Source organism: Periophthalmus magnuspinnatus, chromosome 13, assembly GCF_009829125.3.
Source record: "Periophthalmus magnuspinnatus isolate fPerMag1 chromosome 13, fPerMag1.2.pri, whole genome shotgun sequence".
NCBI lineage: Eukaryota > Metazoa > Chordata > Actinopteri > Gobiiformes > Gobiidae > Periophthalmus > Periophthalmus magnuspinnatus.
This window is the reverse complement of record NC_047138.1, coordinates 23347886-23364398: the sequence shown is the minus strand read 5'-3', so window position 1 is coordinate 23364398 and position 16513 is coordinate 23347886. Positions and strand designations below refer to the sequence as shown.

Here is a 16513-nt window from a genome sequence, read left to right as displayed (position 1 = left end):
ATTGCATTCCATTCAAGGCCCAATCTTGCATATGTGATGTGAATGTGAGCTCTGTAGGGCAATGCCTGTGGTCGTGAGAGGACATCGAAAAAACAGGAAACAAAGGCGTATTTCGGTGGCGGCGTACGGGCGAACCGTGTGGAATTCGGAGAAAACGTGGATAACTTCTGAAAACCCATGTGTCTGGATGTGGCATGTGAAATCTGAGCTCATTTGGACCAAAAACCTGAGACTAGTAGCGTTTTAAAAACACGCTGCGAATGAAGTGGCGAATTTTTGATCCAAAATGGCCGACTTCCTGTCTGTCATAGAGCAGTACTTCAATTCATATTTATGCTTGTCCCCCCATTCTCTATCACTGTTCTGATTTTTGTGTGTGTTTTCCAAAATAAACCAGGCTCCTCTCCCATAGGGGTGAATTTTTAGGTGGCGCTGTCGAGTCAGGGGGCATGGGACATTTTCCCGACACCAATTTTATGAAATTTTTTGCCGAGCCAGGTCGATTCCTATACCCCCATGTGAGACTTTTTGTGAATGTTCAGGGGGTGAAAAATGCGATTGTTTTGGCGGAAAAACGAAGAACAATGTTAATATGCAGTGTGGCCCTGAGCTGTGTGGCTCTGACTCTATATGAGAGGGGTCTGTGGCTTTGCACCGGCAACCGTGTACATAATACAGGTATGGTGTAATGGACTTTTTTGACCCTTTTAATGCCCACAATTATCTCCCCAAGTTTCATGCCAATCGGACAAAGTTGTGTATTTTACCAATACTGTAGGGGGCGCTATAGTGTTCATTTTGATTAAAATTAATATTGCATTCCACTCATGCCACAATCTCGCATATGTGATGTGAATGTGAGCTCTGTAGGGCAATGCCTGTGGTCGTGAGAGGACATCGAAAAAACAGGAAACGAAGGCATATTTCGGTGGCGGCGTACGGGCGAACCGTGTGGAATTTGGAGAAAACGTGGATAACTTCTGAAAACCCATGTGTCTGGATGTGGCATGTGAAACCTGAGCTCATTTGGACCAAAAACCTGAGACTAGTAGCGTTTTGAAAACACGCAGCGAAAAATTTGGCGAATTTTCGATTCAATATAGCCGACTTCCTGTCTGTCATAGAGCAGTGCTTCAATTCATATTTATGCTTGTCCCCCCATTCTCTATCACTGTTCTGATTTTTGTGTGTGTTTTCCAAAATAAACCAGGCTCCTCTCCCATAGGGGTGAAATTTTAGGTGGCGCCGTCGAGTCAGGGGGCATGGGACATTTTGCAGACACCAATTTTATTAAATTTTTCGCAGAGCCGGTCGATTCTATACCCCCATGTGAGACTTTTCGTGAATGTTCAAGGGGTGAAAAATGCGATTGTTTTGGCAGAAAAACGAAGAACAATGTTAATATGCAGTGTGGCCCTGAGCTGTGTGGCCCTGACTCTATATGAGAGGGGTCTGTGGCTTTGCACCGGCAAGCATGTACATAATACAGGTATGGTGTAATGGACTTTTTTGACCCTTTTAATGCCCCCAATTATCTCCCCAAGTTTCATGCCAATCGGACAAAGTTGTGTATTTTACCAATACTGTAGGGGGCGCTATAGTGTTCATTTACATAAGAATTAATAGTGCATTTTATTAATACCCTGATATCACATGTGTGATGAGAATTTCAGCTGTCTAGAACCATGTATGTGCGTGTAAGAAATTTTTTAATGATTTTTTTTTAGTATTTGCGCCCCTGGTGGCCAACCATGGAAAATGACTCATGGCCATAATGTAATTTTTTGTTTCTTCTGATGCCATTGATTTATTCCCCGAATTTCGTAGGAATCCGATAATGTTGGCGTTTCACCCCTATGGTAGGGGGCGCTATAGTGTTCATTTTTATTACAATTAATAATCCATTTTATTAATACCCTCACATCACACGTGTGATGTGAATTTGAGCTGTGTAGACCAATGCATGTGCGTGTCAGAAATTTTTTTATGATTTTTTTTTTAGTATTTGCGCCCCTGGTGGCCAACCGTGGAAAATGAGTCATGGCCATAATGTAATTTTTTGTTTCTTGTGATGCCACTGATTTATTCCCCGAATTTCGTAGGAATCCGATAATGTTGGCGTTTCACCCCTATGGTAGGGGGCGCTATAGTGTTCATTTTTATTACAATTAATAATCCATTTTATTAATACCCTCATATCACACGTGTGATGTGAATTTGAGCTGTGTAGACCAATGCATGTGCGTGTCAGGCATTTTTAAATGATTTTTTTTGGAGTCTTTGCGCCCCTGGTGGCCAAGTGTGAAAAATGACCTATGCCCGTAATATTATTTTTTGGTCCACGTCATGCCCCCAATTTATTTCCCGAATTTCGTAGGAATCCGATAATGTTTGCGTTTCACCCCTATGGTAGGGGGCGCTATAGTGTTCATTTTGATTAAAATTAATATTGCATTCCATCATGCCACAATCTCGCATATGTGATGTGAATGTGAGCTCTGTAGGGCAATGCCTGTGGTCGTGAGAGGACATCGAAAAAACAGGAAACGAAGGCATATTTCGGTGGCGGCGTACGGGCGAACCGTGTGGAATTTGGAGAAAACGTGGATAACTTTTGAAAACCCATGTGTCTGGATGTGGCATGTGAAATCTGAGCTCATTTGGACCAAAAACCTGAGACTAGTAGCGTTTTGAAAACACGCTGCGAAAAATTTGGCGAATTTTCGATTCAATATAGCCGACTTCCTGTCCGTCCTAGGGCCGCACTATGATTGGCTTTTTTGCTCGTCTCCATGAGCTCTATCACTGGTGTGACTTTCGTCAAGCTAGGGCGAAAAATGCGTGTCAGCTCCCAATTCATTTTAAAATTTTGAATTTTCTAGGTGGCGCTGTCGAGCCAGTGTGTGTATGTCATTTTCGTGATGCATATTTTCTTGAATTTTTTGCCAAGCCGGTCGATTTGATACCCCCATGTGAGAGTTTTCGTTGACGTTCAGGGGGTGAAAATTGCGATCCCAGGGGGGGAAAAAAAATAATAATTAAAGCCGCAAGCGGCGATGATGGCCCTCGCCCCCCGCGCGACCGCCCCCCCATGCGACCGCCCGGGGCCGGCCACCGCCCCCACGCACCATTTTCCCCGCCTGGCCACCCCACGGCCGCAATCCGCCCCCTTCACACAATTTCTATATAAATATGTGTGACCCACACATTATAATGGAGGTCCACGGCGTTGAACCGGCAACCTCGTGCACAATACAGGCATGGTGTAATGGACTTTTTTGCCTCTTTTGAGGTCCACAATGATCTCACCAACTTTCATGCCAATCGGACAAAGTTGAGTTTTTTACCTGTACAGTAGGGGGCACTATGGAGGTCACTGGCCACATGTTTATAATGGTTCTCTATTCACAGTTTTAATCCGCATCAGTGATTAGAATTTGAGCTTTTTAGTCTGATCCATGTGTCTGTGAGAGGGAATCAAATATGCAGGAAAGCAGTCATATTTTGACAGTGTGCTGTGCATAAACCAGAAAGAATATCCCCAAAATGTGGATGATTATTGACAATAATCATGTGTACATGCTGTATGTGGAGTTTGAGGAAATTTGGATGAAAAACCTAGGACTAGAGAGGTTTCATTTGCACTTAAGGAAAAGTCGTGTAGGAATTTAAATCCAATTATGAAGTCATATTTTGAGGGCATCCTACTCATGAACCATAAAGAATATCCCCAAAACGTGGATGATTATTGACAATCGACATATGTACATGCTGTATGTGGAGTTTGATGTAATTCGGATGAAAAACCTAGGAGTAGATATAATTCATAGACATGCAAGTCAAAGTGCCAAGTGCCAATTTCTTTTCAATTCATTGCGCCCCTGGTGGCCAACAGTGGAAAATAACCCATGGCCATAATGTAATTTTTTGTTTCTTCTGAGACCCTGAAATGATTCCAAGAATTTCGAAGGAATCCGATAATGTTGGCGATTCACCCCTATGGTAGGGGGCGCTATAGTGTTCATTTTGATTAAAATTAATATTGCATTTCATTCATGCCCCAATCTCGCATATGTGATGTGAATGTGAGCTCTGTAGGGCAATGCCTGTGGCCGTGAGAGGACATCGAAAAAACAGGAAACTAAGGCGTTTTTCGGTGGCGCCGTCCGGGCGAACCGTGTGGAATTTGGAGAAAACGTGGATAACTTATGAAAACCCATATGTCTGAATGTGGCATGTGAAATCTGAGCTCGTTTGGACCAAAAACCTGAGACTAGTAACGTTTTGAAAACACGCTGCGAATGAAGTGGCGAATTTTCGATTCAATATAGCCGACTTCCTGTCCGTCCGAGGGCCGCACTATGATTGGCTTTTTTGCTTGTCTCCATGAGCTCTATCACTGGTGTGAATTTCGTCAAGCTAGGGCGAAAAATGCGTGTCGGCTCCCAATTCATTTCAAAATTTTGAATTTTCTAGGTGGCGCTGTCGAGCCGGTGTGCTTCGGACATTGTCGCAATGCCAATTTTATGAAATTTTTCGCCGAACCGGTCGATCCTATACCTATATGTGGGACTTTTCGTCGACGTTCAGGGGGTGAAAAATGCGATTGTTTTGGCGGAAAAACGAAGAACAATGTTAATATGCAGTGTGGGCCTGGGCTGTGTGGCCCTGACTCTATATGAGAGGGGTCTGTGGCTTTGTACCGGCAACCGTGTACATAATACAGGTATGGTGTAATTTACTTTTTTGCCCCTTTTAATGCCCACAATTATCTCCCCAAGTTTCATGCCAATCGGACAAAGTTGTGTATTTTACCAATACTGTAGGGGGCGCTATAGTGTTCATTTAGATAACAATTAATAGTGCATTCTATTAATGCCTTGATATCACATGTGTGATGAGAATTTCAGCTGTCTAGAACCATGTATGTGCGTGTAAGAAATTTTTTAATGATTTTTTTTGTAGTATTTGCACCCCTGGTGGCCAACCGTGGAAAATGACTAATGGCCACTATGTAATTTTTTGTTTCTTGTGATGCCACTGATTTATTCCCCGAATTTCGTAAGAATCCGATAATGTTGGCGTTTCACCCCTATGGTAGGGGGCGCTATAGTGTTCATTTTGATTAAAATTAATATTGCATTCCACTCATGCCCCAAACTCGCATATGTGATGTGAATGTGAGCTCTGTAGGGCAATGCCTGTGGTCGTGAGAGGACATCGAAAAAACAGGAAACGAAGGCGTATTTCGGTGGCGGCGTACGGGCGAACCATGTGGAATTTGGAGAAAACGTGGATAACTTCTGAAAACCCATGTGTCTGGATGTGGCATGTGAAATCTGAGCTCATTTGGACCAAAAACCTGAGACTAGTAGCGTTTTGAAAACACGCTGCGAATGAAGTGGCGAATTTTTGATCCAAAATGTCCGACTTCCTGTCTGTCATAGCGCAGTGCTTCAATTCATATTTATGCTTGTCCCCCCATTCTCTATCACTGTTCTGATTTTTGTGTATGTTTTCCAAAATAAACCAGGCTCCTCTTCCATAGGGGTGAAATTTTAGGTGGCGCTGCGAATGAAGTGGCGAATTTTTGATCCAAAATGGCCGACTTCCTGTCTGTCATAGCGCAGTGCTTCAATTCATATTTATGCTTGTCCCCCCATTCTCTATCACTGTTCTGATTTTTGTGTATGTTTTCCAAAATAAACCAGGCTCCTCTTCCATAGGGGTGAAATTTTAGGTGGCGCCGTCGAGTCAGGGGGCATGGAACATTTTGCCGACACCAATTTTATGAAATTTTTCGCCGAGCCGGTCGATTCTATACCCCCATGTGAGACTTTTCGTGAATGTTCAGGGGGTGAAAAATGCGATTGTTTTGGCGGAAAAACGAAGAACAATGTTAATATGCAGTGTGGCCCTGAGCTGTGTGGCCCTGACTCTATATGAGAGGGGTCTGTGGCTTTGTACCGGCAACCATGTACATAATACAGATATGGTGTAATTGACCTTTTTTGACCCTTTTAATGCTCACAATTATCTCCCCAAGTTTCATGCCAATCGGACAAAGTTGTGTATTTTACCAATACTGTAGGGGGCGCTATAGTGTTCATTTAGATAACAATTAATAGTGCATTCTATTAATACCCTGATATCACATGTGTGATGAGAATTTCAGCTGTCTAGAACCATGTATGTGCGTGTAAGAAATTTTTTTATGATTTTTTTTTTAGTATTTGCGCCCCTGGTGGCCAACCGTGGAAAATGACTCATGGCCATAATGTAATTTTATGTTTCTTCTGAGACCATGAATTGATGCCCCAAATTTCATAGGAACTTGGATAATGTTGGCAGTTTCACCTCTATGGTAGGGGGCGCTATAGTGTTCATTTTGATTAAAATTAATATTGCATTCCATTCAAGGCCCAATCTTGCATATGTGATGTGAATGTGAGCTCTGTAGGGCAATGCCTGTGGTCGTGAGAGGACATCGAAAAAACAGGAAACGAAGGCGTATTTCGGTGGCGGTGTACGGGCGAACCGTGTGGAATTTGGAGAAAACGTGGATAACTTCTGAAAACCCATGTGTCTGGATGTGGCGTGTGAAATCTGAGCTCATTTGGACCAAAAACCTGAGACTAGTAGCGTTTTGAAAATACGCAACGAAAAATTTGGCAAATTTTCGATTCAATATAGCCGACTTCCTGTCCGTCCTAGGGCTGCACTATGATTGGCTTTTTTGCTTGTCTCCATGAGCTCTATCACTGGTGTGAATTTCGTCAAGCTAGGGCGAAAAATGCGTGTCAGCTCCCAATTCATTTTAAAATTTTGAATTTTCTAGGTGGCGCTGTTGAGCCGGTGTGCTTCGAACATTGTCCCGACGCCAATTTTATGAAATTTTTCGCCGAGCCGGTCGATTCTATACCCCCATGTGAGACTTTTCGTGAATGTTCAGGGGGTGAAAAATGCGATTGTTTTGGCGGAAAAACGAAGAACAATGTTAATATGCAGTGTGGTCCTGAGCTGTGTGGCCCTGACTCTATATGAGAGGGGTCTGTGGCTTTGCACCGGCAACTACGTACATAATACAGGTATAGTGTAATTGACTTTTTTGACCCTTTTAATGCCCACAATTATCTCCCCAAGTTTCATGCCAATCGGACAAAGTTGTGTATTTTACCAATACTGTAGGGGGCGCTATAGTGTTCATTTAGATAACAATTAATAGTGCATTCTATTAATACCCTCACATCACACGTGTGATGCGAATTTGAGCTGTGTAGACCAATGCATGTGCGTGTCAGAAATTTTTTTATGATTTTTTTTTTAGTATTTGCGCCCCTGGTGGCCAACCGTGGAAAATGACTCATGGCCATAATGTAATTTTTTGTTTCTTCTGATGCCACTGATTTATTCCCCGAATTTCGTAGGAATCCGATAATATTGGCGTTTCACCCATATGGTAGGGGGCGCTATAGTGTTCATTTTTATTATAATTAATAATCCTTTTTATTAATACCCTCATATCACACGTGTGATGTGAATTTGAGCTGTGTAGACCAATGCATGTGCGTGTCAGACATTTTTAAATGATTTTTTTTTTTAGTATTTGCGCCCCTGGTGGCCAACCGTGGAAAATGACTCATGGCCATAATGTAATTTTTTGTTTCTTCTGATACCACTGATTTATTCCCCGAATTTCGTAGGAATCCGATAATATTGGCGTTTCACCCCTATGATAGGGGGCGCTATAGTGTTCATTTTTATTACAATTAATAATCCATTTTATTCATACCCTCATTTCACACGTGTGATGTGAATTTGAGCTGTGTAGACCAATGCATGTGCGTGTCAGACATTTTTAAATGATTTTTTTTGGAGTCTTTGCGCCCCTGGTGGCCAAGTGTGAAAAATGACCTATGCCCGTAATATTATTTTTTGGTCCACGTCATGCCCCCAATTTATTCCCCGAATTTCGTAGGAATCCGATAATGTTTGCGTTTCACCCCTATGGTAGGGGGCGCTATAGTGTTCATTTTGATTAAAATTAATATTGCATTCCATTCATGCCCCAATCTCACATATGTGATGTGAATGTGAGCTCTGTAGGGCAATGCCTGTGGTCGTGAGAGGACATCGAAAAAACAGGAAACAAAGTCGTATTTCGGTGGCGGTGTACGGGCGAACCGTGTGGAATTCGGAGAAAACGTGGATAAGTTCTGAAAACCCATGTGTCTGGATGTGGCATGTGAAATCTGAGCTCATTTGGACCAAAAACCTGAGACTAGTAGGGTTTTGAAAATACACAACGAAAAATTTGGCGAATTTTCGATTCAATATAGCCGACTTCCTGTCCGTCCTAGGGCCGCACTATGATTGGCTTTTTTGCTTGTCTCCAAGAGCTCTATCACTGGTGTGAATTTCGTCGAGCTAGGGTGAAAAATGCATGTCGGCTCCCAATTCATTTTAAAATTTTGAATTTTCTAGGTGGCGCTGTCGAGCCAGTGTGTGTGGGTCATTTTCGTGATGCATATTTTCTTGAATTTTTTGCCAAGCCGGTCGATTTGATACCCCCATGTGAGACTTTTCGTTGACGTTCAGGGGGTGAAAATTGCGATCCCAGGGGGAGAAAAAAAATAATAATAATAAGAAGAAGAAACCCAGGAGGAACAATGCCCCTCGCCATCACTTCGTGAGTGGCGAGGGCCAATAATAATAAGAAGAAGAAACCCAGGAAGAACAATGCCCCTCGCCATCACTTCGTGAGTGGCGAGGGCCAATGATGCTTCTATTGAAGGTATCCAAAGGGGGGATTCTGAACACAAAGTGTCTTTATATGCAGACGACACCCTTTTATTTGTGTCGGAGCCATTGCAAAGTCTTCCGAATTTACTTTCTCTACTGAATGACTTTGGGAAAATATCAGGCTACAAAGTGAATATGCAAAAGAGTGAATTAATGCCCATAAATTCAGTGGCACCACAGTCCCTTCTGAGATCAATGCCATTTAAACTAAGTAAAGATAAATTTAAGTACCTCGGAGTATGGATTACTAATAATTATAAACACCTGTACAAAACAAATTTTGTTCCATTATTAAATAACATAAAACGTGACTAGGGGGCAGAATAAATGTTATTAAAATGAATATTTTACCCAAATTTCTCTATCTTTTTCAATCGGTTCCAATTTTTTTGACTAAAACCTTTTTCTCAAACTTAGACAAACTGATATCATCATTTATATGGAATGGGAAAAATGCACGCATCCGCAAAAATATTTTGCAATATCATAGAGATTATGGAGGACTGTCACTACCTAACTTCCGATATTATTACTGGGCTGCCAATATCCATGCAATGTTGCACTGGCCAGAGTCTGTACGCAAAAAGGATTCTAAATGGCTGGACCTTGAGAATATGTCATGTCAGACTGCCTCTTTACATTCACTCCTTTGTTCAGAGTTGCCTTTATCTCAATCATTGGATACATTTTGCTTAAACCCAGTGGTTAAACATTCATTTAAAATCTGAGCACAATTTAGGAGGAATTTTGGTCTTAAAAATATGTTAATATATGCCCCAACTTTGAAAAACCACATGTTTACCCCCTCTCTTATTGATGACTCTTTTACACTTTGGGCTGCAAATGGTCTGGGGACACTGAAGAACCTGTATATTGAAGGTCTTTTTGCCTCATTTGAAAGTCTGAAAACAAAGTACTATATCCCTGACTCTCATTTCTTCAGATATCTTCAACTCCGAAGCTTTTTGTCTACTTCATTTAACCATTTCCCCTAAAGGCCACCGGACTCTCTTCTTGAAAACATTTTGTACTTGAACCCACACTCTAAAGGAATCATTGGTAAAATCTATGCTGCACTCAACTCATATAATATAGAGCCTCTGACTCGTGTTAAAATGAAATGGGAAGAGGAACTGGATACAAAATTCTCTGTAGATGTTTGGCAGTCTGTTTTAGATAATATTCACATATCTTCAATCTGCTTAAGACAAAGAGTTATACAGTTTAAAGTTGTCCATAGACTACATTGGTCCAAAGTAAAGTTAGCTAAGATCAAACTGGAACTTGATGGTAATTGTGATCATTGTGAAACTGAACTGGGGACATTGTCACATATGTTTTGGTTCTGTTCAAGGCTGGGAAACTTCTGGCAGTCCATCTTTAAATTTCTTTCCGAAGCATTAGGGTCTAGCATTGAACCTGAAGCCACAATTGCAATACTTGGTATATCACTGGAATCTGCTCACCTTTCTAAAAATTATAAAAGTATAATTGCCTATACCACACTCTTGTCTTACAGATTAATACTGCTCAAGCGGAAAGATAAACAACCCCAAACCTTTGGATTGTGGATTTCTGACCTTATACACCATCTAGCATTAGAGAAAATCAGATTTTCTATAAGAGGCTGTACTGATAAGTTTTTCAGCACTTGGCAACCTGTTTTGAGTAAGATTAGAGATCTTGATCCCTCACTAATCTCACAGGAGTAGAAGTACTACTACTTCAGTGGGTAGTGTTACATATGTTATCTGTAAATATATTTTTATGGTGCAACAGGGTAGGTTTGTTCTGAGATTTGGGTGAAAAAAAAAAAAAAAAAAAAATATATATATATATATATATATATATATATATATATATATATATATATATATATATATAATGTTTTTGAAATTGTATTTATAATTGAATGTTTAATAAAAAACACTTTGGAAAAAAAAAGGTAAAAATGGTTTAAAAGTGGTTTACTTAAAAGAAAATCATACCTAAACAAATCTTCCAGCACTGGAAGAGGTAAAATGATAAAAAAGAAAAGAAAAAAAAAAGGAAACAGCAGGAGCAAGTAAGGTTTGTGTCTGCACTCTTCAGAAGCAGGAAGCAGAAGCCTTCACACTCACTAATGCTCATATACATTTTTGTCTTGAGGGCTGCATCTCAAACTGCCCAGACTGGATCTGATGACCCCACCTGTTGAGCAGCACTGAGACTTTTGTTAAAGCAGTAAAACATAACAACAGAAAAGCTCAATGTGCTTCAAATGCCTCTCAAAGAAAAATAGTGAGTTTGATTGATTGAAATCCTGCTACAAGCTGTTATTATGAATATCCCTTTAGCCGTAAGTAAGGCCATGGGTTTAATGAGTAAAGGGCCTGTTCCTGAATGAAATTCATTTTTGACAATAGAAATACTCTTCACATCACACATTGTATGGTAAAAGCTGCCAAAGATGACAAAAATGAGACAGTAAAGAGCATATTTCTCAGATAATAACACAGAAGTTACTACTAGGGTTTCATCCAATCAGGCACATTGTTACAAAGAATCACAACCTGCCGAACACGAACTGCCTGACATTATCTCAGACAGTTGATTCCCTATCATGGTGCATTTTCAAAAGTGACAAAAAACAAATAGCAGCAGCAATATGACAACTATAAGGAAACAACTATACCACACTATCCCAGATAATATTTTCTATGTCTTGGTGCATCATCACAGTGGGAGAATGGACAATGTGGGCAGGCCCATTAAATGGTTCTACTTTAACTACAAATGAACACTAAAAATGTGTTACTTTTTACCTGGATGCTGCAAAGAAACTGGTGATCTGATACCCAAAGCTGGCATAGTAGGCATGCTCCATAATGGCCATCAGCTGAATGCAGTTATAACCTAGACACAAAGGACAAAATGCTATATTAGAAAACAGAATAAAGGTTTGGTGTTTTGGGACGCATCCGGCTTTAGGTCAGTGAGAAATATAATATAATGTGGTGCAAACATCCTGTGTGCATTACTCAGATGAATGGGTATTGATTTATGACTTAGTTTTCAATAGTCATACACAAAGATTCTTCCTGGAATATTTTTATAACTATGCACTCAACTATATTTGATGTGTAATAGAATGTAAAATGAATGCAAGAGGGTGTATTTTAAATGTGTCAAGTAGTTTGTCAAAAGCATTCAAAAATGGAATAAGATTTTGAAAAGTTAATTTAAAAGTACTTGTAGTCTTGTCACAATAGTAAAATTTCAATCTCAATTTCGATACTAAGGAATAGACTCGATACTCACTGATTCCAATACCCCAATCATACTAAACCCTTTGGTTTAGACAATACAATATCTGCTGTAACGACAGGAGGGACCAAAATGACAGAACTCGGGGAAAGGTTTAACAGCGTTTATTTACAGATTTTCAAAGTGCAATATGACTGTAGATCGATCGGTGAGTTTAGAGCGGAGTGTTTGCAGTGGTCCAGGGGTAGAGCGGGAGTAGCAGAGTCTGAGACGAGATGAACGGTACCCGTAAAGAAGAGCAGGGTCGGAGACAGAAGAGCTGAGCCGATCCAGAGATTGGGGTCGGTGGAGGTGAGCAAGGTCAGAGACTGAAGAGCTGAGCGGGTCCAGGGAGCGGGATCTGGTGAGGAGCAAAAGTATCCACAAAAAAACAAAAAAAGCGAAAAAACATTAACTGAACCAAGTAAAGTGTACCACAAAGATACGCGGACCATCTGGTGCTAGTGTCAGGGTCCTGGCTCCTCTTATCTTCCCCGGGTGCAGCAGATTACGGATTAGGTTCAGGTGTGCATGGGAAGAGCCCAAATCTCCGCCCAGCTCCAGGCTCATACACAGAAGGTATTTTTGAAGTTATTTTTTTTTGAAGGTATTTTTTGAAGGTACCCTTCGAAGTACTCCTCAAAGTATAGTTTGAAGCTTCCGGACGAGAATGGGTAATCCTCAGTGTAGCCGCCATCTTGCTGAAATGGGACAGGCCTGCACCACAGACTGTACTTCCACCGCTGTCTTTGAGCGTACGATGCGTATATTACGTACATTATTTATTATTATTTATTATTTAATAGAAGAAAAGTAAAGGTGTCATCGTCGCAGCCGTTTCTTTCTGTTTAAGTTGAATATCAATAGGCAAATATAACGTTCAAGGTGATTTTTTTTCTCAATTGTAGCTACTTCATAACTTTAACAAAATATACCTTGTGAAAACGTAATAACAGAGACAGAGGTAAAAATATCATTTTTACATTCATAGTCTATAAACCAGAGAACACTGATTATTTGTACATATAGTGGGATATTGCAGTTTAACGATTCGGTATTTAGGCCAGTGGCTACACCACTTTAATAACAGTAGAGGGCACTGTTTCCCTTCTATGCCGTGCCAGTTCTTTTCATCTTATTATTGTAAAGTATTTTCTAGCAGTGCAGCACTACATCAAGCTAGTCTCTTGATTTACTAACACGAAGGTAAATAACACGTGCCCACCAGGGGGCGCAGACCCAAGGAATGCACCTGAACTCATGAAGATTTTGTACACTTCTCAGGACTCTCTTCTATCCTTTCCTGAGAGTCCGTTGCTTCATTGTTCACATTACCTGTGTGGAACTCATTAAACCCTTCGGACTTTATATTTCAGTCTCTTGGTCTTTGACGCTTACAATAGAAACGAACATTCTTACATTATTCTCATTGCAATAATAATTTCTAATGATAATAATGTATTCATATTGTCTAGCAATAACTGCACATTTCTTTATTCCATGTAACTCCTCTCCTTTTTAATCATCAAACACACAGCCTGTACATATCTTTATTCAGATTTAACAGTTTCATGTCGCACTGTTGTAGGTGAGGTAAACCAGTACGAACATTTGAATGTGTATTCCGAACGCTGGAAACGCAGGGCACATTTTGTCTTGCTCATTCGTCGGGTGCATTGAAATGGGACAGGCCTTGTCGCGCCGGAAATTCCGTAACTGCCCTTCGACGCACACTTTCAGTGGTGAATCTAAGGCCATTTTGGCGAAATGGGACATAGCCAATATCATTCTGAACATTAACTCATAGTACTTTTTTTATATTACCATGTGGTCTTATCTGTGCAATAGATTGCTGTAATCCTCAGTCTATTCAGGAAAGGGTCATTTCTGTCCTGCGAATGTGACTTTTTTAGTATCGACACTTGCTCAAACTGGGTTCAATACTAGTTTTAACATTGATTAGTGTCTGATTTTCTATACTAGTACTTAGACATGTAATCTTGCAAGAAACTCAATTTGTTTTAGTCAAATAGATATTTGCACTTGTTTTTTTTTATATTTAAAGGCTAATTACCTACTGTTATAATGTGTGAAGATGCCATGTGTTTACTACAGTACATGCCAGCAGGAGGTGTGCATCTCCCTGGTGAGTCTTTAACAGGATCATTACATCCACTTCCACATTTCAGACTGCTCTTGTTGCTCCCAACTAACTTATGGTAACTTTGGTGCACTCACAATTGATATATTTTATTTTTGATTGCTTTGTGCATGTGTGTGAGTGGGGGTTTCCCATTTGACTGTTCCTATAAGACCCAACAGACGAAGGATATTCACCGTAAATTTCGGACTATAAGCCGTGACTTTTTTTCCACACTTTGAACCCTGCGGCCTATACAGCAGTGCGGCTTCTTTATAGAATTTTACTGGATAATGGCCCCTGGGGGGCGCTCTCTAGCTGTAAACGTAAAAGTGAGACAGACGTGGGGAAAGATTCTGCTCCGAAGAAGTCACTAGTTTTGATTTTGAACGATCATTTTACGCATCATGAAATGGATATGATGCCGTTTTTAAGATAAAGAAGGAAATGGAGCAGGGGTCGGCAACCTGTAACACGCAAAGAGCCATTTGGACCCACTTTCCACGTAAAATAAAACAATGGGAGCCGCAAATACTTTTTGACATCTAAAATGAAGATAACACTGTGTACAATAATAATGTTACAGAATAATGTAGGTTTTATCTTCACGGACAAGCCTTCTACACGTGGCAGATAAATATGGCAAAAATAACTTAAGTGCATGAAAAAATACAACTCACCAAACCGCTGCATCAGTGTGAGCTCTGTGCTGATTGTGATTATGTCTACTCTGCTCCACAGTTTCTTTCAAAAACAAAAAAAAAACCCTCTAAAGGCGTATCGTTTAATCCCAGGTGCTTAGTCTCCACGTGCCAAAGCAGTTTTGAAGGTTTCATTGCCTCATTTGCTTTTCCCTCATATTACGCAGAGCGGACTGTGCGTGAGAGTCACCTGTAGCGACAAACCCAGATTTTAAGTAGGCATTGTCTGTTAAATTTAAGTTCCTTTTTCTTGGAGGTCGTAGTCTCCTCTTCTGGCTCCTCAGTTGTCCTTTTCCCCTTTGTTAAAAGCTCTCCAAAGACTTTTGTTTTGGCTCATTTTCACTCGCTTGTGGCTCTACTTTTGGGCGACATGTCTGATGTGTTATACGTGAAACGTCATCGCGGAGACAAGAGCAGATAATATACTTTCTACTACATTAAATAGATTTCTGTGGCGATTTCCAGCAGGATTTTCATGATACATCTACGGACGAGCTTATTAGTGTGTCATTAGGGACGGGCGAAAGTTGCTCCTGACCCCTGCGCGCACAGCGTCTGAAAATCAGGGCTCTTTACGCAGGACAGTGAGCTGTGTCAGTGTCTGTGTCTCAGAGACGTGAGCGGTGTTTGTTTTGAACATTGTTCCGCGAGTGTGACGCTTATTTTGAGCAATGAAAAATAAGAAAATATAATTTTATTTTAAGATCATAATAATCTTCCAATTTAAACTACAATAAAAAAGCGCTAACACAAATAAAATACATTTCAATTAAATAATTAAAATTTAAAATTAAAATTTATTTTCCCAAGCCACGCAGAGCATGTGGCTCCGGAGCCGCGGGTTGCCGACCCCTGAAATAGAGCCACTGCACGTAAGCTCGGCATCAATGAATCCAACTTGGTCAATGTAAAAAGACGACAAAAGTTTTCAGGGGAAATAAAAGCAGATTTTCCGTGTTGGTGCAGCTTTATTTTCTAAACCTGCAGGTGTGTTCATCCCGTGTTGGTGCCAATTTTCAGGCAGGTGTCAGTGCACCGTCTTTCTGTGTAAATATCTCATGTTGCAATATGAAAACCTGCGGCTTATATTCAGGTGTGGCTTATATATGTACAAAATTGATTTTCTTTTCAAATTTAGCTGGTGCGGCTTATATTGAGGTGCGCTCTGTAGTCCGAAATTTACGGTACTTGATTGCAGAGATACAGCAGACTATTACAGCAGTAATTGGTTTCTTGATATAATGCAATTCTGAGTGACACATGAAGGAGAGAAAACCTTTATATTAATATAATCATTTTGATCTGTTTTAAAGTCACCATCTGGCCAACCCCTCCCAGTTGTATTCTCACATATGAACACTAGATGCTTTCTACGTTACTGCTGTCAGATAGTGTGCCAGCTTTAGTCTGACAGAAGACCAGAGAGCACTGGTAAGGCTGAACCAAACCAGGAAAGAGGCGGCGTTTCAAATCTGGCATCTACTGGGGGAAAAAAAAAACGCACTATCACACTATGCACTACCCCTTTTAAATCCACATATCAGTCTCACGCTCCACCCTTCCCTCACTCCTACATGTAATAATG

General features: G+C 40.6%; 1 protein-coding gene across 1 annotated transcript in view; it reads right to left on the bottom strand.

Moving 5' to 3' along the window:
• Positions 1-16513, bottom strand: part of gbe1b (glucan (1,4-alpha-), branching enzyme 1b) — a 255845-nt gene that overhangs the window by 163833 nt on the left and 75499 nt on the right. Inside the window, exon 6 of the mRNA XM_033976749.2 lies at positions 11607-11697. Within this exon, the coding sequence (XP_033832640.1) occupies positions 11607-11697 (91 nt within the window). The remainder of the gene's footprint in view (positions 1-11606; positions 11698-16513) is intronic.